This window comes from Homarus americanus, unplaced genomic scaffold (genome assembly GCF_018991925.1).
Source record: "Homarus americanus isolate GMGI-L3 unplaced genomic scaffold, GMGI_Hamer_2.0 scaffold31037, whole genome shotgun sequence".
NCBI classification, from domain to species: Eukaryota; Metazoa; Arthropoda; class Malacostraca; order Decapoda; family Nephropidae; genus Homarus; species Homarus americanus.
The window spans coordinates 3,065,797-3,090,420 of NW_024722227.1; the positions used below are offsets into that span (position 1 = coordinate 3,065,797).

At 41.1% G+C, this 24,624-nt stretch overlaps 2 protein-coding genes across 2 annotated transcripts; both read left to right on the forward strand.

Annotated features, from left to right (window-relative positions):
* Window positions 1–1,997: 1,997 nt before the first annotated feature.
* LOC121862294 (serine protease 55-like) lies at window positions 1,998–18,644 on the forward strand. Its single transcript, XM_042360429.1, has 7 exons — window positions 1,998–2,019; window positions 5,637–6,171; window positions 7,509–7,585; window positions 10,081–10,175; window positions 14,322–14,429; window positions 15,451–15,653; window positions 18,604–18,644. Exons 2-7 carry the CDS (start codon window positions 5,676–5,678, stop codon window positions 18,642–18,644), a joined length of 1,020 nt encoding a protein of 339 aa, XP_042216363.1. The 5' UTR covers window positions 1,998–2,019; window positions 5,637–5,675.
* Window positions 18,638–23,878, forward strand: LOC121862295. Its single transcript, XM_042360430.1, has 3 exons — window positions 18,638–18,698; window positions 22,531–22,636; window positions 23,100–23,878. The coding sequence occupies exons 1-3, from the start codon at window positions 18,660–18,662 to the stop codon at window positions 23,636–23,638; spliced, it is 684 nt and encodes a 227-aa protein (XP_042216364.1). The 5' UTR covers window positions 18,638–18,659; the 3' UTR covers window positions 23,639–23,878.
* The last annotated feature ends 746 nt before the right edge of the window (window positions 23,879–24,624 follow it).

Here is a 24,624-nt window from a genome sequence, read left to right on the forward strand (position 1 = left end):
TTTGTGTGTGTGTGTGGCTGACAGGTGCGGTGTGGGAGAGACAAGTGGTGAGGTTCAACACAATGCTATAGTTTGACTCTGTTGCTGGCATATAGGTGTTGTGCCGCTACTGCTGCTTGTACTGTACACCTGTAGCTGCATTTGATGATGTTGACATTACTTAAGAAGCCTAGTGTGCTGCTACTGCTACAGCTGGTGATGCTGTACCTACAGGAGTCACCTCTGGTGCTAGAGATGATGTGGGTCTAGTGAAAGCGAAGTGCACATCTGCACCAAATAAGTAAGTTATATCTTCATCTGTATTTATGTATCATTGATTGTACACTGCCCCTCTTTTCCTCTTGTCTCTCCAAGTTCCCAACGAGGCGCGTCAGAGTGCACTGAGTCGTTGCTCCGGTCGTTTGTTCTCGTGGATATTTGGGCGATATCTCAGGCATTTATTTTTTTAATCTAAAAAGTTAAAGGTTAGACTCAGCAGTAACCAAGAGTTATGGCAATTTTTTTCTTATTTCTTAGTTTTTGACAGGTTGTTCGTGGCATGGTGTACAGTACATAGAACGTACTAATAGATATTTTTTTCACTTTGTATTTATTTAATTTTAATATTTAAGCTAGAAAGGAATCCCTTCGTATTTGGGCCGATTGCCCAGACACTTATCGTCAAGCTCGGTACTTTGATAATGAAATCCTGATTTAATTACTGGTCCCAGTTAGTTTTTCCGGGATTATATCGCTCACCAAAGTTCTAAAACACGTTGAAGATTTTTTTCATTGTTTACTTTGTTTTGGTTACAAGTGAATACTGTTAGGCAAATGCAGAAGTTTGGCTAGGAGAGACAGGGGTGTGGCCAGGACAGACAAAGGTGTGGCCGAGAGAGCCGGGTGTGGGAATATCGTATAGCTTGAGTGACGTTAGTAATGATGTGCTGGTTCTTCTGCTTGCCTGTCTTCTAGCGGTATTGCAGCTGGTTTTAACGGTGATGTTATACCTCCAGGGGTTATATTTAGTGGTGGAGGTGCTGTGGAGCCAGTGAAAGTAGAGCACATAATCTGCACCAAACAAGTAATGTCATCTCTATTAATGTACCTGGCTCCTACGACCACAAACCCCCGCTGTACAGTAGATTCTGGTCCCAGTTGGTGTTTGAGGGATTATCTGCCACATGTGTTCTAAATTCTGTAACCGATTTTTCTATTTTCTATTAAATCTTAATGATAAGGACTATAATAACAGGCCAAGAGACATGGCCAAAGCTGTGGGGGTCATAATATATTTTCTACAAGATATATCAATTGTGTCGACCTGTTTTCTTCAGATCTGGTGCAGAAAGTTCTTAGTACTGCGTGTTTTATGGAGGTGTGATCACAGAAGGGAAGAAGGTACTATTACATTTGCTCGCACACGTAGGCGTATCTAGTGGTAACCGTTCAGTTCTTATTATATCGCAACTGCTCCATCAGGTTAAGTCACAGTGTTTCAGAATTGTTGGCTGTTTGTTGTGGTGTGTGTTGGTGTCGTTGCTGAGCTATTGCTTTGTGTCTTGTTTGTGTTACTAAAAAACATTTAATTTTTTTTGCCATTAACAAACTATTACATCAAAAGGACAGGGTAGTCACCTTTGCCATCCCCTTCTGAGGTTTAGAAAAAGTTAATAAATGTGATAACAATACAAGATACTGACAAACAGATTGTTATATCGTGTGAGGGTATTGAACTGTTTGCTTATTACGTGGTTCACGGAGCGATCCTCGTGCCAGCTGCTATTCCGGTTTCTCCTTCTCTTCCATTGTTTCTCTCCTTTCCCTCTCAGTGTCAGTATACACGTAAAACACAACACGCTCATAAATATATTGTAATAGATAACAGGTGTACAGGCGTTGCCACCTGCCTCCATGAAAGGTTGATGACTTCTCGGTGTACACCTGCAGCTGAATTTCCTCCTCCTCTTAGTTGACACTTGTTAATTCCTTCGCTACGGGGACGCCAGACGGTTTTATTACGCTAAGAGAGGACCCCATGTAAAAGTGATTAATATTTAATACTTTAGGATAAAAAGGTTGACTGGTTACATGTTTCTCGGAGGGTACAGTCTCACCCAAAAGTTCGTTTACTCTCCCAGCCAGCTATTGCTGCACTGTTTGCTTCAGATGTATGAACTTGAGTCTGTTACTTCGAACCTTTAGATTCATTCGTGTCAGTTTCATGTTCTGGTTGGTACTGAGACAGTTTCAAACAACTGAAGCATGCAGTGCAGCAATAGCTGGTTGGGAGAGTTTAAAAATTTATGGGTGAGATTGTACATACAGTATAACTAGACCGTGAGAGACTTCAACACTTGACGCGTACCGTCGCTCCTTTCAAATGGAAATATTGTAGTGGTCTCCAAGTGTGTGGGTTTACCCTTGAGGGAGTAAGATAGCTTGGCGTGGGTTGGATGTACTGTTGGCGAGTGTATGTTGTGTTGTTGGCGATTGTGTGTTGTGGTCAGAAGATTCAACACCAGCAAGTGCAGCGTACTTAATATTGGAAGAACAAATACTGTCAATGTATACAGCCTTAACATCATCAACCTAGAGAAGTCGACTTGTGAAAGAGACTGAGGGGTACTTGTAAGCCCAGACCTACGGCCTAGAAAACAGTGCGTTAATGTTCGAATAAGGCAAACAGAGTATTAGGTTTTATATCAAGAAGTGTAAGTAATAAGAGTGCAGAGGTCTTGTTGCAACTATATCTTGGGCTAGTCAGGCCGCACCTCGATTATGCGGTTCAGTTCTGGTGCCCTTATTATAGAATGGATATCAATTCATTGGAGTCGGTGCAGCGAAGAATGACGAAAATGATTCCGGGACTTAAAAACCTTCCATATCAAGATATATTAAAGACACTAAACTTGCATTCCCTAGAAAGACGAAGAGTGCGGGGAGATATGATAGAAGTATTTAAGTGGGTGAAAGGAATCAATAGAGGAGATATAGATAAAGCTCTTATAATATCCGAGCAGGATAGGACTCGTAGCAACGGATTTAAGTTGGATAAGTTTAGGTTTAGGAGGGAGATAGGAAGGAATTGGTTCACAAATAGGGTGGTGGACGAGTGGAACAAGCTTAGCAACTTTGTAGTAAGTGCTGGAACGCTGGAAAGTTTTAAAAGGAGGCTAGATAGATTCATGGATGATAGAGAGTGGTAGTAACTCTCGACAGGAGCTGCCATGCACAGGCCAACCGGCCTATTGCGGACTCCTTATTTTCTTATGTTCTTGTGAGTGTGCGGTGTGTGTTGGCGAGTGTGTGATGTGTTGTTGGCGAGTGTGTGAGGAGTTGTTGGCGAGTGTGTGGGGTGTGTTGTTGGCGAGTGTGTGGGGTGTGTTATTGGCGAGTGTGAGATGTGTTGTTGGTGAGTGTGTGGTTTGCTGTTGACAAGTGTGTGAAAGGTGTAGGTAAGGTTTGGTTGAAGTACTGATGATGATACAAGAGAAAATTAAGAAGAAAGTGTGAAGAAAAGAGTGAATACATGAGGTAGAAGAGACGGAACATTATTTCATGCGAGGAAAGTGGGAGGGAGGGACCAGATTGGGGCTGACGCAAATTGTGACCATCAGAATAGGTCCCGCTGATAGCCACAGGTTATATTACAGGCAAGAAGAGAAGAATAAATGACACAAGAATAATGACAGATACAGGAAGTTGTGGAAGTACATCGAACTGGAACAGCAATTTATAGGTTAGTGAACTTATTGGTATACTGAACACAAGTGCCGATGTCCACACCAAGGTTGGGGGAGCCGCATCCTGAAAGCCCAGGTGGCATATACTTACTTTTACAGCAGTGTTAGAGGGGGGTAAGATCTCTCCTTTTTAGCCAATGTCTTTAGATCTTACAATAAAATATAACCCATTTAAAGTCCATTGTAAATTATCTTACTGAGAATATTAAAAAAGCTCGACTTTGTAAAATAATGTAAAAGATGGACTCGGTACGTGCTAGTCCCACCATAGGCAGGTTTTTATGGATGCATAATCCCCTTAGTCGTCCTCATGATGGCCTTGACCTACCAGGGGTGATGTTTGAGCTAAAACTTATTTTAATCGTGTTGTGATTTTTTAAACTGCGGGGATACGTGGCGATACTTTGTGTTATACAGTAAGTATGACACAACTGGGGAGGAGAAAGTGATGTTCTACACAAATAAGAGGAAATGTGACCAATAACATCTTTCATAACATTACCGACGGGGTAAATTACCTCAAATTCACTGAGAAAGTACCTCAATCATTTGCATTTGTTTATTTGGTCACACACACACACACACACACAGGCGCGCGCACTGTCAAGGAGTCAGGAAATTAGCTATTAGTTGTAAGGTTGATTAATTATTCATTATAATATATATATCACTGTAATGTTTACTTAATTTTGTAATGGATTCTCAACTATTTATTTTATATTATTTGTAACTTGTATTTGATAGTAATATATACGTAACTCATAAATGTTTTGGACTGTTCAACTTGTTACGAACCCCTCCACCCAGCACTACGAACCACGCCATCTATTGTCCTGATCTACCTACCCAGCACTACGAACCACGCCATCTATTGTCCTGATCTACCTACCCAGCACCACGAGCAACGCCATCTAGGGACGAGACACTAGTATGACTCGTCTTAGTTACCACTCCGGGGTTTCCCTTCTCCATATCCTGGTTGTTGCGTCACTTCCTCTAAGTCTTCTTTGTGAGCTCCAATTCGAGGAGAGAGCACTTGGCTCTGGGAAGTGACCACAGGATCATCTATCCTCTAAACCTACGGCACAGTGACTACCTACCGTCTTCTACAATACTCAGCCTTATTCGTCAGCCATCTCAGCTCCTCACTTAAGTATTTGTAATCTTGTATTGCCTCCCCCACGTCCACTTGCTTCAAAATTGTTTATGTTGTATTAATATGTATATACTGTTAATGTTTAGGTTAAGTATGGTTAAGGGTAATTTATAAGAAGCTGAATATTTTGTTAAGGAATTTATGGTACTTTATTATACACAACGAAAACTCGCATCCTTTGTCTACCCTTTTATAGTCCGATTGTCTTTGTTTTTTGTTGTTGTTGTTACGTGTTGGGATCTGGGTAGACGTTTAACTATATTCTAAATCCCCAACTCGTAACAAACTGTTTGTAATTGATTGGCCATTTATAAGTGTCTCTTTTATACAATGGCGCATGCGCGAAGGTAATGGGGAAAGTAATGTCCGGGATTGCCAGTTTCACAGCTCATTCACTTCCACTACTGGCGCTTGCTCGTAAAGGTTCTTATGTTCTGTAATATTGTTACAACCTTTTTCCTGTGGATGTCAAAACACCTCCCGTGTTACCTGCTTTTTCTACTGGCAACCGGCGCTGTACCCTGTGTCTGCCAAGAACTGTTCGCCTCCTACTACGGTAACGGTGTTCACCTGGAACACTTCACAGCAGGACCTGGGACCAATAACTTCGACCACACCTTGCTCCTGTGTAGCGATTTAATTTTGACTGGATTAGTACACACACACACACACACACACACACATAGATACATTTTTCTTACCAAACGGAAACGTTGTGCAGCTTATATCTAAAACAGTTCCTTTTCTACTTGCAGGTCGCACGTAAAAACCTCCCTGATATCAACAAGACCAGGATGACGACTGTCACGCTCACTTTAGTGTTTACAATGTTTATCCCCTTTATGTCAACCTCAGTCCTGGGAACCACGGAGGAAAAGATGACAACAAATGCCGTAGATGAAACAGATGTGTTGGACACACTGATAACTACGACACAAGAAAATATAGAATATCGGAGAACTGATGATGGGAGTGCAAGGGAGGGTAGGAACAATGACGTCACCACTGAGGTAAACACAGCAACACCTGCACCAGAGACCACCAGTGACTCCCCAGAGACCACCACTGAATCGCCTTTCGCAACTTTAGGCATGAAGAAACATTATGAAAAGTGGATGGAAAGAATAATGCAGAGTGACTACGCGAAAAACAATGGCAGTCACGTTCCTGTGAAAGATGATGATGATGGTGGTGGTAGTGTCAACAAGCAAGCAAGAGTCCTGACACAATTAATATACCCTGAAGGGAGGAAGATGGTCCCCAAGCCGCTCAACATCAACCATGACTGCTGTAAGTCGGATTAAAATAACTATTATTTCTTTTTATGGTATACTGTAAGATATTTCTGTTTCCAGGAATTATCCAAGTTTATACTCTTAACGCTGTAAACTTGTCTGTAATATTTTACGATATTTTTTTTTTATCAAAGTTACAGTTCATGGAAATACTGTTGATCATCTTAAAGTTTTTAAGTACTACAGACATGAAAACTCTGTACCCATGATGAATTTAGCATGATCTAGATTTAATGAAATAATCTAAAGTCCCTGAAAGCTTTATGTGCCCCTTGACCCCACGACACAACCAAACCCGAGTTCTCTCTTTCTCACAAACTCACTTTCTCACAAACTCACTTTCTCTCTCTTTGACATAAATCTACACATAGAAAAAATATCACCAGAGTACCAACAGATAAAAAGTAATGGTGTTCTGAAAGTTTAGTTGCCGGAAGACTGACGTGGTCCGGATTAAAAGTTTGTCCCATATACCTGACGGCCCATTAGGAATATTATGGACTGTATACTGTAAAGTAACCCATCGGTACACAAGAAGGTAGAGTGTTGGCACTACACTTGGCTAACTTCACTTCTATGACCCGTAAAATTAGGTACCCACTTTCAGGTGAGTGTACCAGGTGTACTGGGAGATCGAATCGGCGACCCTTAAGGAGGTGAGTGATGTGTCGTCTCGGCCACCACACCTCCCACCTTTTGAGTAGGCTTAACTCTTAATTAAACTGAACCAGACGACCGTGGCACTTATCATAGGTAAAAATATGGCCCTTTATTGTACAGAGCAGACTAGCAAGAGAGCACCAGAAGGTGTGTGTGAGGTAGGTCAAGGCATCATACTGATGTCCGTCCCTTATAAATTTGAAGAACTCTAAACAGGCAAAATATGGACAAAAATAATATCTGCTACAAAGAACACTGTACACGCCTCTCCTGCCACCACCATCTCTATCAAATGGAAAATCCATTTAATGTTGTGATGGCCACCTCCATGTTTATAAAGAAAGAATAACATTAGTATTGATTTTCGTGTTTAAGTTTTTTACTTTTCTCACTGTCTCTCCCTCAGACTCTGCTTCGTTTATCTCTCACAGTTTTGTTCTTTCTCTACCAATTTCTCATTCTCTTTCCCTCTCTATCACTTCACATTTTTTTACGTACACTGTTAAACCTTTGCTTATTTTTTTATACTTTATGGGTGTGTTTCTCACCATTATAGGTGCAAATTTACTCTCTCAACACACCAATAATATTTACTGATATCTAACTATGTTCTTGTTTCATTATTGACCGCCCAACTAACCATGGCATCCTGCGGTTATCTTGGTGAGGCAGTCTGCGGTCACTACAACTCCCGGACCCCCAAGATCGTGGGGGGCAGTGAGACCCACGAGCACCACTACCCCTGGATGGTGAGTACTGTACTGTTCTCCTTCTCGTTCCTGAAAAGAACCCTCAGCCTGGAGAGGATTTATCGGGAAAATAAAATACGTTTATCGAGGTTCCTTCTTCCTTTGGTGGCTGGTGAATATAATTTACCTTGGAGATGGAGAGAAAAAAATAGGGGAAGATTTTATGGAACTGAAAATTTAATGTTTTCATATGGATGGTGAATGTCTGTACGTATGGGTTATGATGAAAGCTCTGTTGATTGGTCGATACTTTCCCAGTGTTGCCAGTTATCATATTGTTGAAGGATATAAATATTTCTTATCTTAGTAAACTTTAGCTGTATTCTAGACGCTTTGCTCTTTAATTTAGGTTAGTGAAGTCCGTTAATTAAGGTAAAATTTTCCGCTGTTAAGTAAAGAAGTCTCATTGCTGCAGTCCACCAGCTGACCACTACTTGTGGAGTTTAACTGACTCCCATAACCTAGCAGTAAAGTAGACCCTGGGTTACAGAATAGTTACTGGAGGTACATTATATTACAGAGAGAGAGAGAGAGAGAGAAATTGTATCTCGGTACTGAACTGCTAACACCTGGTGTATGAGTTAACCTTATCTGAAGGTCTTTTATAAACACCTACGTAGTGTGTGTGAATCAACCTACGATGAGAGTAATGTTAATAAAGAGAATATTATAAAAAACGAGAAGAGTATTATACTTAACAGGGAAAGTAGTGTTAATTATCATAGGAGTGGTGTTATTAACGAGCGGATTAGTATTAAATAAACAAAATCAGCAGCAATTAGTTGTGTTGGTTGATACTGACGGGGGTTTGGTCACTACTACAGTACATAAAGACAACAGTTTCTCAGGTACTTCTCCAGCGTCTGTCTCAGGTGACGTTAGGAGTTGTGCTAGACCTTGACATCTTGATCCAAATCTCTACTTAAAACGTCAGCAAAAATCATAAGAAATATGAGAGCAGGGTAGGGTACTGAAATTACCCCTTGGAATAAAACTTTAGGTTAGGTCATTATGTCAGATCAGGTCAGGTTAGGTCAGGTGTATTCTTTTGCATTCTTGTAACCATACTACTTTGATATTTTGTGCTGGGGTGGTTAAACATAGGTGTATACTGAGTTCCAACGCCACCTGAAGATTAGTACCCCAGAGAGCGTCGGGTTTGTTAAACTTCAGGTGCGTTAAGCTTTGGGGCGAATATTCAGGTTAGCACTTTTTGGTCGTGAATATTCAGGTGAGCACTTTTGGGGGCGAATATTCAGGTGAGCACTTTTTTGGGTGGGCTAATCTTCAATGTGTTTAAGTTACATTTTTGGGATAATATTTTTCAAAGTCTAAAGTTTTTTGAGGAGTTGAAATCCCTGGATGATGAAAGCTCATTGCTATTTTAAAACCTGCAAATATTTACCACCAACTGCTATGGGTATATGTTTAAGAACTCCTAAATAACTTGTTGTTTTTAATTTCATGATACAGACAAATCTTTATATAACGGACTTATCCATATAATCCTTCAGTTAGGGGTTACATATATAGCGAACCTTCGATATAAGAACATAAGAACATAAGAAAATAAGGAGTCTGCAATAGGCCGGTTGGCCTATGCATGGCAGCTCCTGTCGAGAGTTACTACCACTCTCTATCATCCATGAATCTATCTAGTCTCCTTTTGAAACTTTCCAGCGTTCCAGCACTAACTACATATTTGCTAAGCTTGTTCCACTCGTCCACCACCCTATTTGTGAACCAGTTCCTTCCTATCTCCCTCCTAAACCTAAACTTATCCAACTTAAATCCGTTGCTCCGAGTCCTATCCTGCTCGGATGTTATAAGAACTTTATATATATCCCCTTTATTGATTCCTTTCACCCACTTAAATACTTCTATCATATCTCCCCGCACTCTTCGTCTTTCTAGGGAATGCAAGTTAAGTTTCTTTAACCTATCCTGATATAACAAACTTTCTTCTCTATACAGTTCGTAAGATGGAGGTTTCATACCAGACCCTCGATACAACAGACTTTATTCCCCATATAGTCCATTAAATAGAGGTTTCACTGTATAAATATGAGTAATTGAATATAAACACTATTTCTTATTTATATCTTGAGGTCAGGTCTCCTACATCAGCCTCGTTCATCATATCCAAGTACTTTATGTTTCTACTTATTTAAAATATAAGAAATGTTGCAGGTGTAGATTGCAATATTGTGTATTTCATATGTTATATTGTTATAATATCAGTATTGCTTGTGTTAAGTACATTATAGTATGAATATAGATGTTAAATATAGTGTTGCATGTTTTCTGAATGATCTAAATAGTTTTGCAAATTTTGATAGACAGGTAACGTTGTATGTTTCAAGTACAGTGTTGCATGTACTAAGTATAATGTTGCAGGTGTGAAGTATACAGTGATTGTTACATGCAATATTGCGGGTTTCATTACAATGCTGCATGTGTTGCAAATGTTGAGTACAATGTTGAATGTGTTGCAGGTGTCATTGCAGCTGTCCAAGAATAAGAAACACTTCTGCGGGGCGAGCATCATCAGCGACACATTCTTCCTGACGGCTGCTCACTGTACTGATGGGTGAGTCCAGAGAGAGAGAGAGAGAGAGAGAGAGAGAGAATTCCTCATAAATGATAATTTGTTCCCAATGTTTACTATTTCACATAAACACCGCCACTGTACTGTATGTGAGGATTGTGTTGTTGCTGTTGTGTGATTGTATTTTTTCCTTCTTTTACATGTATGATTTGCTTAGTAGCTTAACTTACGGAATAATTTAGGATATGAGGAAGTACTGTGAAGGCGGGAAGTATACAAAGCTTGGAGTACAGTTTACCTATTCTGAGTAATTCCGTCAGGTTTTGACACTGAGGTGCTATCACTTCTCACTGCCACACAGGACAGAGGTTCATACACAAAGAAATACATCATATTCATTTACAATATATATAGGTCAGATTCATGTGGGTGATGTCACTGTTCACTGCCATGCAGGACAGAGGTTCATATACATTGGACGTCATATTCTAATTGAAGATTAATCAGTGTGGGCTAGCAAATTTGGGATAAACAGCAAGAATGTCCTCAGGCACCCCTGATTCAATGCAGTAATTACAAAGTTCAAGATACAATAAGCCAGGTGGCCTGAAGTCTTTGACAGTGCCATAATATAGTGTTTAAGTGTATGCTTTAAAGGTTTATCACAAAGTTTACATGCCGAGTGTTCCGGTATGGGTACAGCTCTACTAACTTGCCAGATGTGTCTGTATTCTAGCCTAATTCTGGTTACGACTACATCACATTGTCTGGTTCTGTCCTTATGCTGGCCATACCGGTACCTCTTGTCACAAAATTTGTCATATTTACTAATGCTACAACTGCCAGGTCTTTCTGAATTTCTCAGTTCTTCTAGATCAGAGTTCATGATTCTGACTTGAATGTTTTTAAGTACAGCATTGGACAGGCCAAGGTCACGGTCAACATATCTTTTTTACATGCCTCATTGGCCAGTCTATCAGCACGGTCATGATACCTAATTCCAATATGGGACGGGATCCACACAAATTCGATACGAGAGTTGTTCTCATTGGCAGTTATCACATTTCTTTTAATATCACATACAACTTTAGACATAGAACCTGACGGGCTGTTCATTGATTTCAAAGCACTTTGAGAGTCACAGAATATCACCCCACCTCCATTTTCTTTAAGGTAGTCTGTAGCTAAGTAGATTCCAGTTGGTTCAGTTTATGTTGTGCTGGCCCAGTTGTTCAGCCTTTGCTTGTTTGACACTTTCATTTTCTTTTCCATATATATTACAATTGCACAGCCTGTTCTACCCATGTTTGTCTGCACATAACTATCAGTAAAAGCATAACATTCACTTGATTATTCCTGACACAAGGGGCAATTTTTTTCTCCTGTACAAAGAGAATACCTGGAACTTATAAAAGTTAATTGTGTCTTATAAAGGCACTCTGACTGTTACTAGGGATTAACCCCAGTATATTAGGTTACACATGGAGGGTCAGGGGTTAAGGGAGGACTGCTGCGGGAAATTGACGCTGCTCTAGTGTACATCATTCATCTCTGGGAGTCGAGAGATCTTACAGACTTTGTTTGCTCTATTGTTCTCAGGTTATTAAAGGAGTAAGGAATTTCTGACCATTAGTTAAAAGATAAATTTAATTTCGTATGAGAGGAATTTTGTCTCTTTGAATTTGTGTGAAAGGAAAGGAATAAATCTTGAGTCTAAACTGTCTATACTGGGAGAAAAAGGTCTTGGTTCACTGTGATAGTTTCTTCACTGGCATTATTATTATTATTATTATTATTATTATTATTATTATTATTATTATTATTATTATTATTATTATTATTATTATTATTATTATTATTATTATTATTATTATTATTATTATTATTATTATTATTATTAACAAAAACCTTCATGCTATCTTATTGGTGTTGGACTGTGTTAGATGGTGAGGTATATGTGTTGTGTGTTCTAATTGACGTCACCAACATACTCACACCTGTGATCACTACAGCTGTTATACGTGATCAGAATGAGGCAAGACTCTCTCGCCCCACAAGCATGCCAATGTCTTCCCTGAATATGTGTTTTTTTCAGTTTAGATAAGTTATGAGGGAACACAGGAGCTTAGCTTGTACACTGGTTAAAAGGTGTGTGTGAATGCCCCAGGTACAGGTGTTCCTACGCAGTGGCCACCCACTTGTGCTGCTTACAACAACCTTCTCCTTTATAAACGCTTCTTCAGTTGTTTTCAGTGAATAAGTCGTCAGCGTTGAGAGTGTGTATGGAGAAACAACGAGCTCAATGTAAAAATAATTTATTTTCCATTGTTTCGCTCGAGTGCGTTGAAGCGACACTAAAACAGTGTAGCGTTGCCTCACTCCACCGTCAACCGATGAAGGTTACTGGCCGATTTCCTTCAGTTTGGTATTTCACTCTTAATCACCATCTTCGAAATAATAATAACAATAGTAAGACCCCAACTGTTTATCTCTTATTTATGGCGTATTATCCTGACTGTATTAATCTACTGTCAGATTCTCTTAAGACAGTAAGTTATTCATTATTTACCTTAAAATACTTCGAGAGAAAATGGTGTCCCTTGAGCACGGCATGGAAGTTATTTTGGTAGGGTTGGTTACTTGAATCCAGGTAAAAAAGTCACAGGTAAAAAAGTCACAGAAAAAAAGTCACAGGAAAAAAAGTCACAGGAAAAAAAGAAAAGTTAACTATCGAATTCTCACATTTTTTAAGGTTAATATGTCAATCAGTTTCAGTAAAGGAATATGCAGAACTGATGGTAACCTAACCTAACCTAACCTAACCTAACCTTTATTACCGGCCACCATAAATTAATTGTGACTTTTTTTCCTGTGACTTTTTACCTAGCCAAAATTGTGACTTTTTTCTGTGACTTTTTTTCCTGTGACTTTATTACCGGCCACTGGTTACTATAGGGTATCCGCCTCGGGTTTTAAAATATCTAGGATGAAATCATGTATTCTGTTACAATTTTCCCCTCTGCTGTTATGTTGTGATTCATTCGTTTATCTTTTCAATATATTTCTTTACATTTTACTGTGAGTTATTCTTGCGCTAGTCAGGCCGCACCTCGATTATGCTGTTCAGTTCTGGTGCCCTTATTATAGAATGGATATCAATTCACTGGGGTCGGTGCAGCGAAGAATGACGAAAATAATTCCGGGACTTAGAAACCTTCCATATCAAGATAGATTAAAGAAACTAAACTTGCATTCCCTAGAAAGACGAAGAGTACGGGGATATATGAAAGAAATATTTAAGTGGGTGAAAGGAATCAATAAAGGGGATATAGATAAAGTTCTTATAATATCCGAGCAGGATAGGACTCGTAGCAACGGATATAAGTTGGATAAGTTTAGGTTTAGGAGGGAGATAGGAAGGAACTGGTTCACAAATAGGGTGGTGGACGAGTGGAACACGCTTAGCAACTTCGTAGTAAGTGCTGGAACGCTGGAAAGTTTTAAAAGGAGGCTAGATAGATTCATGGATGATAGAGAGTGGTAGTAACTCTCGACAGGAGCTGCCGTGCACACGCCAACCGGCCTATTGCAGACTCCTTATTTTATTAAGTTCTTATGTGATATTCTGTGAGTCATTGTGTACCTCTGTGTAAAGCGCATCCAAGAACACCTCCAGGGACCAGAATATACCCTGAACCTGTGCCGACAATTCCCGGTGCCTTCCCGCTGCTGTGTCCACGTGTCTTATGCTTCCTGCTGCTGTGTCCACGTGTCTTGTGCTTCCTGCTGCTGTGTCCACGTTTCTTGTGCTTCCTGCTGCTGTGTCCACGTGTCTTGTGCTTCCTGCTGCTGTGTCCACGTTTCTTGTGCTTCCTGCTGCTGTGTCCACGTTTCTTGTGCTTCCTGCTGCTGTGTCCACGTGTCTTGTGCTTCCTGCTGCTGTGTCCACGTGTCTTGTGCTTCCTGCTGCTGTGTCCACGTTTCTTGTGCTTCCTGCTGCTGTGTCCACGTTTCTTGTGCTTCCTGCTGCTGTGTCCACGTTTCTTGTGCTTCCTTTCAAACAAAGTGTGTGTGTGTGGGGGGGGGGGTATCAGGTTCTCCAACAGGTATATAGGTATATAATATCTCATAAATTTATATTATCAGAGTCTTGTTCTTGAGAAGTAACTTGTGTGCCGTTTAACACAGACTGTTCCCTTGGGACCTGGAACTGAGAGTAGGCGACCACGACCTTACCGCCAGCGACGTCTCCAGGGAGAAGTCCATCCCAGTCAACTTCATCCACCAGCACCCTGGGTGAGTACACTGCCTTCCCGTCCACAGCATCAACTAGCACCCTGGTGTGCGTGTGTGTGTGCGTGTGTGCGTGTGTGTATGTGTACTGTACTGTACATTAATTATTGTTACAGTAAATATAATCGGAATACAACATAAGAACATAAGAACATATGAATGGAGGAAACTGCAGCGGGCCTATTGACCCATACTGGGCAGTCCCGTTTATACCCAACCCCTATTGCTCATATAAGCATCCAACCTATGTTTGAAGCTATCCAGCGTATTCGAGTTAATGATGATATTTGGTAACTTGTTCCATTCATCCACTACTCTGTCTCCAAACCAGTGTTTACCTATTTCACGCCGAAATCTAAATTTGTCCAATTTAAAACCATTGTTACGAGTTCGCTCCTGGTTGGATAGTTTGAGTACCTTTGTAATGTCCCCTTTGTTTAACCCTGACTTCCATTTATTCACCTCTATCATGTCGCCCCTCACTCTACGTCTCTCGAGGGAGTGCAAATTAAGATGCTTTAACCTGTCTCTGTATTCAAGGTTCCTAATGCCCGGGATTAGTCTTGTCATTCTCCTCTGGATTCTTTCCAATAATTCTATATCCATTCTGTAATACGGTGACCAGAACTGAACTGCCTAATCCAGGTGAGGTCTCACAAGCACTAGATATAATTTTAAGATGATCTCTCTAGTCTTGTAACTAACACCCCTTTGTATGAACCCAAGTACTTTATTAGCCTTGTTACGAGCAAAATCACATTGTTTACTTGGCTTAAGATGCCTACTTATCTATACTCCTAAATCTCTCTCGCAGTCGGATTCCACAATGGCATCGTTGTTCATCTGGTATCTGGTTTCCCTGTTTACATCTCCTATACTGAGTACTTTACATTTGTCCACATTGAATTTCATCTGCCATTTTTCCGATCATTCGAAAAATTTGTTTAGATCTTCCTGTAGTTTTGCAGAGTAACCATTAGGTCCACATGTGTGTTTGTTAGCTCATCCTCCTCCTCTCCCTTAGGTACAACGACAAGACCACAGACAGCGATATATCTCTCCTGAGCATAGCCAAGCCTCTCATAATGACATGGCGGGTTAGACCCATCTGCCTAACCCCGCCTGGCCTGACCTTCTACAAAGAGAGGGTAAGCGTGATGGGATGGGGCAAGGAAGACGAGGATGCTAAAGCGGGCTCCCCACGCCTCCGTCACACACAGCTGACTAGTAAGTGACGATGACCTGTGACTACACACACAGCAGGTAACCTAATCTAACCTTCGGCTGAATGGGAGCTTCTATATACTGTACTTCATACAACAGCACGAGCTATTATTTACCAGAGACTCAACTCCTGCATGGAGAACGTCACAACCATACATTCAGTAAACATTCTCCCAATACCTCGTTCTCCCAGGTCTGTGTTCCAGCTAACCATTGAGAGTGTGTGATTCCGATAGACAGGTTCACAAGTTAAATTAGAAGATAACATATAACTACCGTATTTATCACCTTTATACAACACCTTGAGAAAGTGGAGGTTACAGGAGTCAGCGGGAAGAGGAGGGGGGGGGATGAAAAGAGGGAGGAGGATGGGTTAAGAAGGAATGGGGAGAAGGAGGATAGGGGATTCACTTTCCTTGCTTCTTAGATCCATATTTAGTGGAGGAGGAGGATGGAGAAAGAAAGAGAGGGGGTAGGGGGTTCCCGCTCAGTACCTCCTACCTTCACATTAAGGAAAGTGGAAGGGATGAGGGGTGAGGGAGGAGGGAGGGGGGGCGAGGGAGGAGAGAGGAGGGGCGAGGGAGGAGGGGTGAAAGAAGTGGTGTAGTTGACAGGATCAGTGGCACCTGGCTCCTTGAGAGTTAGGTTCACTGGGGTGAGATAAATTCACCAGTAACTGATCCGTAAAGGACAGAATGACACAAGTTCCCACCGGTATATAACTATGTGGACTCTTGGTACCTCTATATCCCGTGGCCACAGATCAAGACTCACTTTTATGATTCTCCCTCGGAAGTTTATCTTGGGTGAGTAGAGGTCAGCTTCAGGCCCTTAACACCACTGTCCTTTGGTGGTTGTGTTTGTCCTTACGACCAGTGGACATATTAATTAAAGGGGGGGGGCGTAAGGGAGGACGAGGGGAAAAGGGAAGAAGAGAAAGAAGGGGAGGGGAAAGGGAAGGGAAGGGAAGGTGAGAGAAAAGGGTTGACTGGTGTGTGTGTGTGTGTCGTCTCCTGCCTGTGAACAGCGTAGCCCCTAGTGACTACTGTAGGGCGAGGCTGGGTCAGGTCTAAACTGTGATATAGTATTGAAAACATAAGAACATAAGAATGGAGGAAACTGCAGCGGGCCTATTGGCCCATACTGGGCAGTCCCGTTTACACCCAACCCCTATTGCTCATATAAGCATCCAACCTATGTTTGAAGCTATTCAGCGTATTCGAGTTAATGATGATATTTGGTAACTTGTTCCATTCATCCACTACTCTGTTTCCAAACCAGTGTTTATCTATTTCCCGCCTAAATCTAAATTTGTCTTATTTAATATAATGGAGTTATATATCCTAAAAAAAACATGCTAGTTAATCCACCAAAGTAAAAGGAAAAAGTTTAGGAGAAAATTTAAAACTTTCTCGGGAAAAAAATCATGAAATATTGAAACCGCTTTTCATATTTTCATCGTAAAATTTGAAACTCTGAAAACTCTGAGAAAACCAGACACAAATAATTTAAAATACAACACTACACTCTGTTTCATGATGGAGGCAACAGTTCACAGTTAGAACACAGACACGGAAGTAATGTACCTTTGAGATCCTCTGCTCTGACACACACACACACGCACCTGTCGATAACACGGCCCCCTAGGGATTGTGGAGTCGGCATCCGCTTACTACCAGTGCGGGGGCTGAGAGAGATACATAAACCTGCAAGTGACTAAACACAGATGTATGCTTAAGGCTTAGGGCGAGAGTTCACAAGGACAAAGGTGCTGTCTGTGGAGGGATGGTGGGTGAAGGTAAGTAGATTAAACCTCATTGACTGAGAGAGAGAGAGAGAGTATCATAGACTCGCACTTCAAAACGTAATATCATATCATCATATCACCAAGACAGCCCACAATAACATCCTCTCACTCCCGATAGTTTCCCTAATCTGTCTTCCCTGTCCTAATTCTTAGTACAATAAAGTCTCTTCATCAATGGTCTGGACGATATGGGAGGTTATCTGATAAGTGATAATCGCCTCTCGGCATCGTCAATCTATACCTTAGGCCACACTACACGGAATGTTTGACTCCTTCAAGTATATTTGTTATTTTTTTTTTGGGGGGGGGGGCACATTTAGTTTTATTTGACCTTATTTGTTGATATGCAGTTATAGTCAATAGCTGTTGTTGACACCTCCAGCTAAAGTCCCAGTAAGGAGGTGGAATCAACACACCCCTGCTCGAGAAGGAGGGGGGGGGAGGGAAGAGAGAGGTGGGAGGAGAAAAAGGAGGGGAAGGAGAAAGAAGGAAGGGGGAGGAGAGATGAGTTGATAGGGAGGAGGAGGGGCAGAAAAGAGATGAAACAAAGAACAACAAAATAAGTAAAACTACGTCAAAAATTACCACCACGTATATATGAGTACTGTATATATATAATAAAAGTGCATATAATTAACAATTAAAACACAGCTCGCTTCATAGTTAAGTCTACCCTGAACTTTTTTTTAATCATGGAGTCTTCCTGCAAAATAACTTGCCATTATAATCCATGTAAATCTTTGTGATGACCTCAACACTTCACTTACTTGATGGAGGACAGTCTCAGCTTAACTACGTATTTGTTTCTATGAGATTTATAATTTGAATAAATGAATATAATTTACAGATCCTTGTATAAGAGAACATAAATTATTCCTATAAGTGTGAACGTTCGCTGGGCTGGGTGGGGGTAATAATGGGAGTGGGGGGAGGAGACGCCACGTTGGTTAGGTTAGGTTATTCTACGAGTATATGATGTTACGTTAGGTCAGGTCACATTAAATTTATGTTATGTTAAACTAGATTATGTGAGGTTAATACAGGTTAGGTTAAATAAGCCGGGTGTCTAATTTTCAGATGATACGGGGTTTTTTCTACTAGTGTTGTGTTGTTTTGTGTGTAAGTACAACCTCTCTTACTTCACAGTCCTTCCCATGGGTCAGTGCCGCCGTAACTACAAGTTTTAGGAGATTACCTCCAACATGCTGTGTGCTGAGAATGGCAAAAAGGACACTTGCCAGGTAGGTGGTGGTGGTGGTGTGGTGTACCGGTAGTGTGGTGTGATGACGATGACAGTAGTAATGGTGATGATGAGGTTTGGAGTGATGATGTATTGTGGTGACTGACGTAAGTGTGTGTGTGTGTGTGTGTGTGTGCGTGTCTGTGCGTATGCGTGTGTGTGTACTATAAAAAAATACAAAATCATCTTTATCTTTTTTACCCATAATAGAAATATGTGAAAATATTTTGGAATGGAGGAATTCAGGAGAATATTTCCCCAATTTAGGAAGATGCTTAGATTAAATTCACTGGAGCGTCTAATATTTCAATCCTTCAGGGAGTCGCTCAAGAGGGCGACTGTGTCGGGAAAAGTGTTGTTTGTCCGTATACGTGAGTCTGTGTGTGTGTGTGAGAGGCTGTGTGTGTGTGAGGCTGTGTGTGGGAGGCTGTGTGTGTGAGGCTGTGTGTGTGTGAGGAGGGCTGTGTGTGTGTGTGAGAGGCTGTGTGTGTGGGAGGCGTGTGTGTGTGTGTGAGAGAGGCTGTGTGTGTGTGTGAGAGAGGCTGTGTGTGTGTGAGAGGCTGTGTGTGTGTGAGAGGCTGTGTGTGTGTGAAGAGGGCTGTGTGTGTGTGAGAGAAGGCTGTGTGTGTGAGAGCTGTGTGTGGAGGCTGTGTGTGTGTGGAGGCTGTGTGTGTGTGTGGGAGAGAGGCTGTGTGTGTGTGTGAGGGCTGTGTGTGTGTGTGAGGAGGCTGTGTGTGTGTGTGAGGCTGTGTGTGTGTGTGTGAGAGGAGGCTGTGTGTGTGTGTGAGGAGGAGGCTGTGTGTGTGTGTGGGGAGTGTGTGTGTGTGAGAGAGGGGCTGTGTGTGTGGGGGAGGGCTGTGTGGGGAGAGGCTGTGTGTGTGTGTGAGAGGCTGTGTGTGTGAGAGAGGCTGTGTGTGTGTGGGGAGAGAGGCTGTGTGTGTGTGTGAGAGAGGGCTGTGTGTGTGTGAGAGAGGCTGTGTGTGTGTGTGTGAGAGAGGCTGTGTGTGTGTGTGAGAGAGGCTGTGTGTGTGTGAGGCTGTGTGTGTGTGTGAGAGAGGCTGTGTGTGTGTGTGAGAGAGGCTGTGTGTGTGAGAGAGGCTGTGTGTGTGTGTGTGAGAGAGGCTGTGTGTGTGTGAGAGAGAGGCTGTGTGTGTGTGGAGAGAGGCTGTGTGTGTGTGGGGAGAGAGGCTGTGTGTGTGTGAGAGAGGCTGTGTGTGTGTGTGGAGAGAGGCTGTGTGTGAGAGAGGCTGTGTGTGTGAGAGAGGCTGTGTGTGTGTGTGGAGAGAGGCTGTGTGTGTGTGTGAGAGAGGCTGTGTGTGTGTGGAGAGAGGCTGTGTGTGTGTGAGAGAGAGGCTGTGTGTGTGTGAGAGGCGTGTGTGTGTGTGAGAGGCTGTGTGTGTGAGAGAGAGGCTGTGTGTGTGTGTGAGAGGAGGTCTGTGTGTGTGAGAGAGGCCAGTGTGTGTGGGAGAGAGGCGTGTGTGAGAGAGGCTGTGTGGTGTGTGTGTGAGAGAGGCTGTGTGTGTGTGAGAGAGAGGCTGTGTGTGTGTGAGAGAGAGGCTGTGTGTGTGTGAGAGAGGCTGTGTGTGTGTGAGAGAGGCTGTGTGTGTGTATAGCAGGTAAGGTACTATAGAAGAAAGTTGGACAGATAAAATTCTCCTTCCATAAAGAGAACGAAATTAGATTAACCGTTGAAGATATCGGTAATACAAATATTGAACTACGAAACATGTGTTTAATTAAGAACGTGGGCCGAAACTGTCGAAGTGTTTGAAGTATTTTCTGGGTGGAGGGGCGTGCAATGAAAAATAAACTGTGTTGATCCAGAACTAGGAGACGTGGTTCTTTTGTCTAATTTCAGGAGAATTAAACATTTTTATGGAGGTTTTTCTTTCTTTCGTTTTTCTCGGTAAGACCAGCTTTTTTTTTAATAAGTCTCTGAGCGTTTATAAAGAAAATAGAAATAGAGAATTAATTATACCGTAGCTCTGTAGCTTTAGAGATTACATAGCCATCACCATTTTATCTCATCTCAGCCATAATTTCAGGCATCCATGTAGTGTCTGAAGGTGGCCCCAGTGGTCGGCCTCCCACACCCTCTTTATAAACGCAGCTAGAGGTTTATATTTCTGAAAATTACATAAAAACTCAGAGTATATATATCATACATAATTGTTTAGTACTCCCGCTGCTGCTGTCACTACGAGAGCAGATCACTGTAGTCCTCCTGCGGCCACGTCACCAAGAACAAATAAACACATTGGTCAGTACTGCGAGAAAGACACAAAGTTGGTCCATGTGTGAGTTTATTACCAGGAGGTTACGTCATTCTTAAGTGTTATTAGCTGTTGTCTGGTGGTTAAACTGACATAGATTACATGATTAGTACAGAGGGTTTGTTGAAGAAAAAATACAGTATAATAAAAACAACTTCAGGTTTAAAATATATATGAGAAGCTTTGGAAAGATTATCTTTTTTGTAATATGAATTTTGTAGAACTCCGTAGAGGGACTGAGGGTAACAAGAATCAGATAGCGTTAGAGTCTATAATCATTAGGTCAGGGGATCCAATTAGTATGAACCCAAATACTTTGTTAGCCTTGTTTCGAGCAAATACAGTGTTGTCTTGGTTTAAGATTCCTACTATCATTATTTCCAAAGCTTTCTCAGTGTGATTTCTCTATAGCAACGTTGTTCATCTGATATCTGGCTTCTCTGTTTACATCTCCTAGGCTAGGCACTTTACATCTGTTCACATTAAAATTCATCTGCCATTTTTCAAACCATGCTAAAAATTTATTTAGGTCGTCAGCAAATTTGCTTATGTTGCTGTCTACGCCTATATCTATGTCGTTTATGTATATAATGTATGTAATAAATAGTAATGCAGGGATGGATCCAGGAATAGCAAAAGGGTGGGGGGGGGGTCCAAAAAAGTTTTGGGCGGGGGAACATGACGAACAAAGCGAGTCCACCCAGCTGGGGGGTTGGGTGGGCCATTTTGAAGCCATGTGCACTTGACATTAGGAGATATTCTGAGGTATATAGTAATTAATTTTTACTATACAAAAATACCTGAGTACAATGCTGCATTAAAGAAAAAGTAATGGAATTTTTCTGATGAAAAAGGGGATCCGGACCCCCAGGACCCCCCCTGGAACCGCCCTTGTAATGTCCTAGTATTGAGCCTTTGGGTCGCCACTAGTGACGTCACCCCAATCAGATTTGGTGTCATTAATGATTACTCGCTGTTTCCTGTCCTGTAGCCACGCCCTAATCCAATTTAGACTATCTCTTCCAATTCCACGAGCCTCCACTTTACGTATTAGTCTTTCGTGGAGACCCTGTCTGAGGGTTTGCTAAAGTTGAAGTTCTCTGGCCAGTGAGGACAGAATATCCTCGATGAAAAAGAAACAAATATTGTATTCAGTGAATCTCACTGGAGCAAGAGAGGATCGTCCTCAGCATCTAATTAGTGTAAAAATTGGTTGAGGAAAAACAGGCCTCTGGCTCACATCTTCCCTCCACTCAGATCACAAAAATAGCCCCGCATTAAGAGTCAACCTTTCATAAGATTATCCGCTTAATAAAACTTTGTTGACGCCGAGAAAAGTGATAACTGGACTGAATGACCTTAAAGATATATATTATAGGCCTTTGTTGGATCACATGAAGATTACCCCCCCCACACCTTATTGTAATTTGAGAATATCCACCCCAACGTTAATCTAACCTAATCTATTCTCTAGTTGTGGTTACCGTAAGGTAAATCAGGTATTCAGGTAACTATAGGTAATTTGACGTAATCTATTTAATCCTACCCCCTCCCCTTTAGGGTGACTCTGGGGGCCCACTGATCTGGTTCGATGAAAACCGCGGGAGGTACTTCCTCGTAGGCGTTACCAGCTGGGGCATCGGTTGTGGCCTTCCCTCATACCCAGGTCAGTAACACCCCTACCCAGGTCAGTAACACCCCTACCCAGGTCAGTAACACCCTTACCCAGGTCAATATTACCACTGCTATTGGATGACGAGGAGGAGAGTTTTGTCTAGTTGATCTTTAATTATTGTTGACACTTGTGGAAAAATATTAAGCTCATTTAACTAACAATATTGCTGTTGATGTCTGTAAATCGCATTAAAATAAACTTTCCTGTACAGTCGACAGTAAAATTCATGTAAACAATTACCTCTCAGAGATTCAACACACTTTAAATAATAGTTATCGTTGATTCTTCCCCAGTACATACACCTAGGAACATCTATTACTCACTAGAACTTAAAAAAAAAAAAGGACTTAATATCGTATTCTTATGACTAGAGAGTGCGACCAGGATCTTAAGAGGGTGACGTATCTGATTTATTTTGACCATAGGTTTGATGTTGATGTGTTGTTGTTTACAGGCGTGTACACTAAAGCGGCTAACTACCTCGACTGGATCTACGAGACGACCAGCAGATCTACCTATTGTTCCTCCTATGACCCTCAACCAGATAGGAGGAAGATTAAAGAAAGTGGACAACGACATAAACTTCTCGGTAAGGATGATTTGGCCAGCGGAACAAAGAACAGTTTACAAGAAGAGGACAATAACGTGATAAAAAAGACATTGAAGAAGAAAAACAAAAGAAAAAGGAGGAAAAAGTATAAGAAAAATAGAAACAAAACAGGGAAGACAAAAGGTTCAGGTAGAAGACAAGGAAAATATCTTAAATACCTGAAAAGAAAGAAAAATAACCCGGGAAGAAAGAATAAAGAAGGGAAGAAGGTAATAAAAGGAAGAAAGGAAGGAACGAAGAAGATGACGGAAACTGATAAGACTAAAGCAGAATGGAAGAAAGGAAAGAAGACAATGCAGGAACTAATAGACAGAAAAAGGGCCAATAATGTGTGGAAGACGAGGAATAAGGACACACTTTATGACGGTAAAGATGGTGACTAACGCCTCACCATACACCTCCTCCTCACCATACACCTTCTCACCTCACCACACACACTACTACACACTAGGACACACACACACACACACACACACACATACTGGTTATAGCTCTGTAAAAAATAAGTATTGTAGAATGACAATTATCGGCTGACCATTACTATAATGTTTTGTTAAAATAATAATGATAATGAAAACAACAATAAAACAAAAGTACTAAAAATACTGTAATAGTAATAATAATATTAATAATAATAATAGTAGTATTAATAGTAGTGATAATATAATAATAATAATAGTATTAATAGTAAAGATAACATAGTAATAATAGTATTAGTAATAATAGTAGTAACAATTGTATTATAAATTATTAGTAATAATAGTATTAGTAATAATAGTAGTAATAATTGTTTACTAATGTTCATTCTAAAAATTACCTTATTATGATTATGATTTCATACTGACTTGAATAATAAAATATATATCTCCACATTACGTTATCTCTGACTTGTTTCTGTGGCTTTGAATCCACCAAACAGAAGCCGTTATTCCGCAACTCTGCATCCGTTGTACTAGAACACTAGATGATCCAGCACCTGTGAAAGCAAGTGACTGGGTGAAGTAGTTTTGGTATCTAACATTATAAGCTACACAAAACACTATGTACTTAAACACAATTGTATGTCTTAACTGTAATCTGAACTTCATAAACGAAGGAAAAATGTCGGTGGTGTTAGATGGTTCAGGATTTTAATGTAACTCGTAACAATAAACTGTGTGGTGATGATATGTGATATAGTGAACAGTGTGTGTGTGTGTGTAAGGTAATACAGTAAGCAGATACATTTATGATAATGTAACAGGTGACATCACTATGGAATTAATTGTGTTGTCTACCTCACCGCCTGAATTCACCTGTCACATACGACACAATTTTTAGTACTTTAGTTCAATTCCCACTAGCTGCCACCATTTGCAAGAGGTGTACT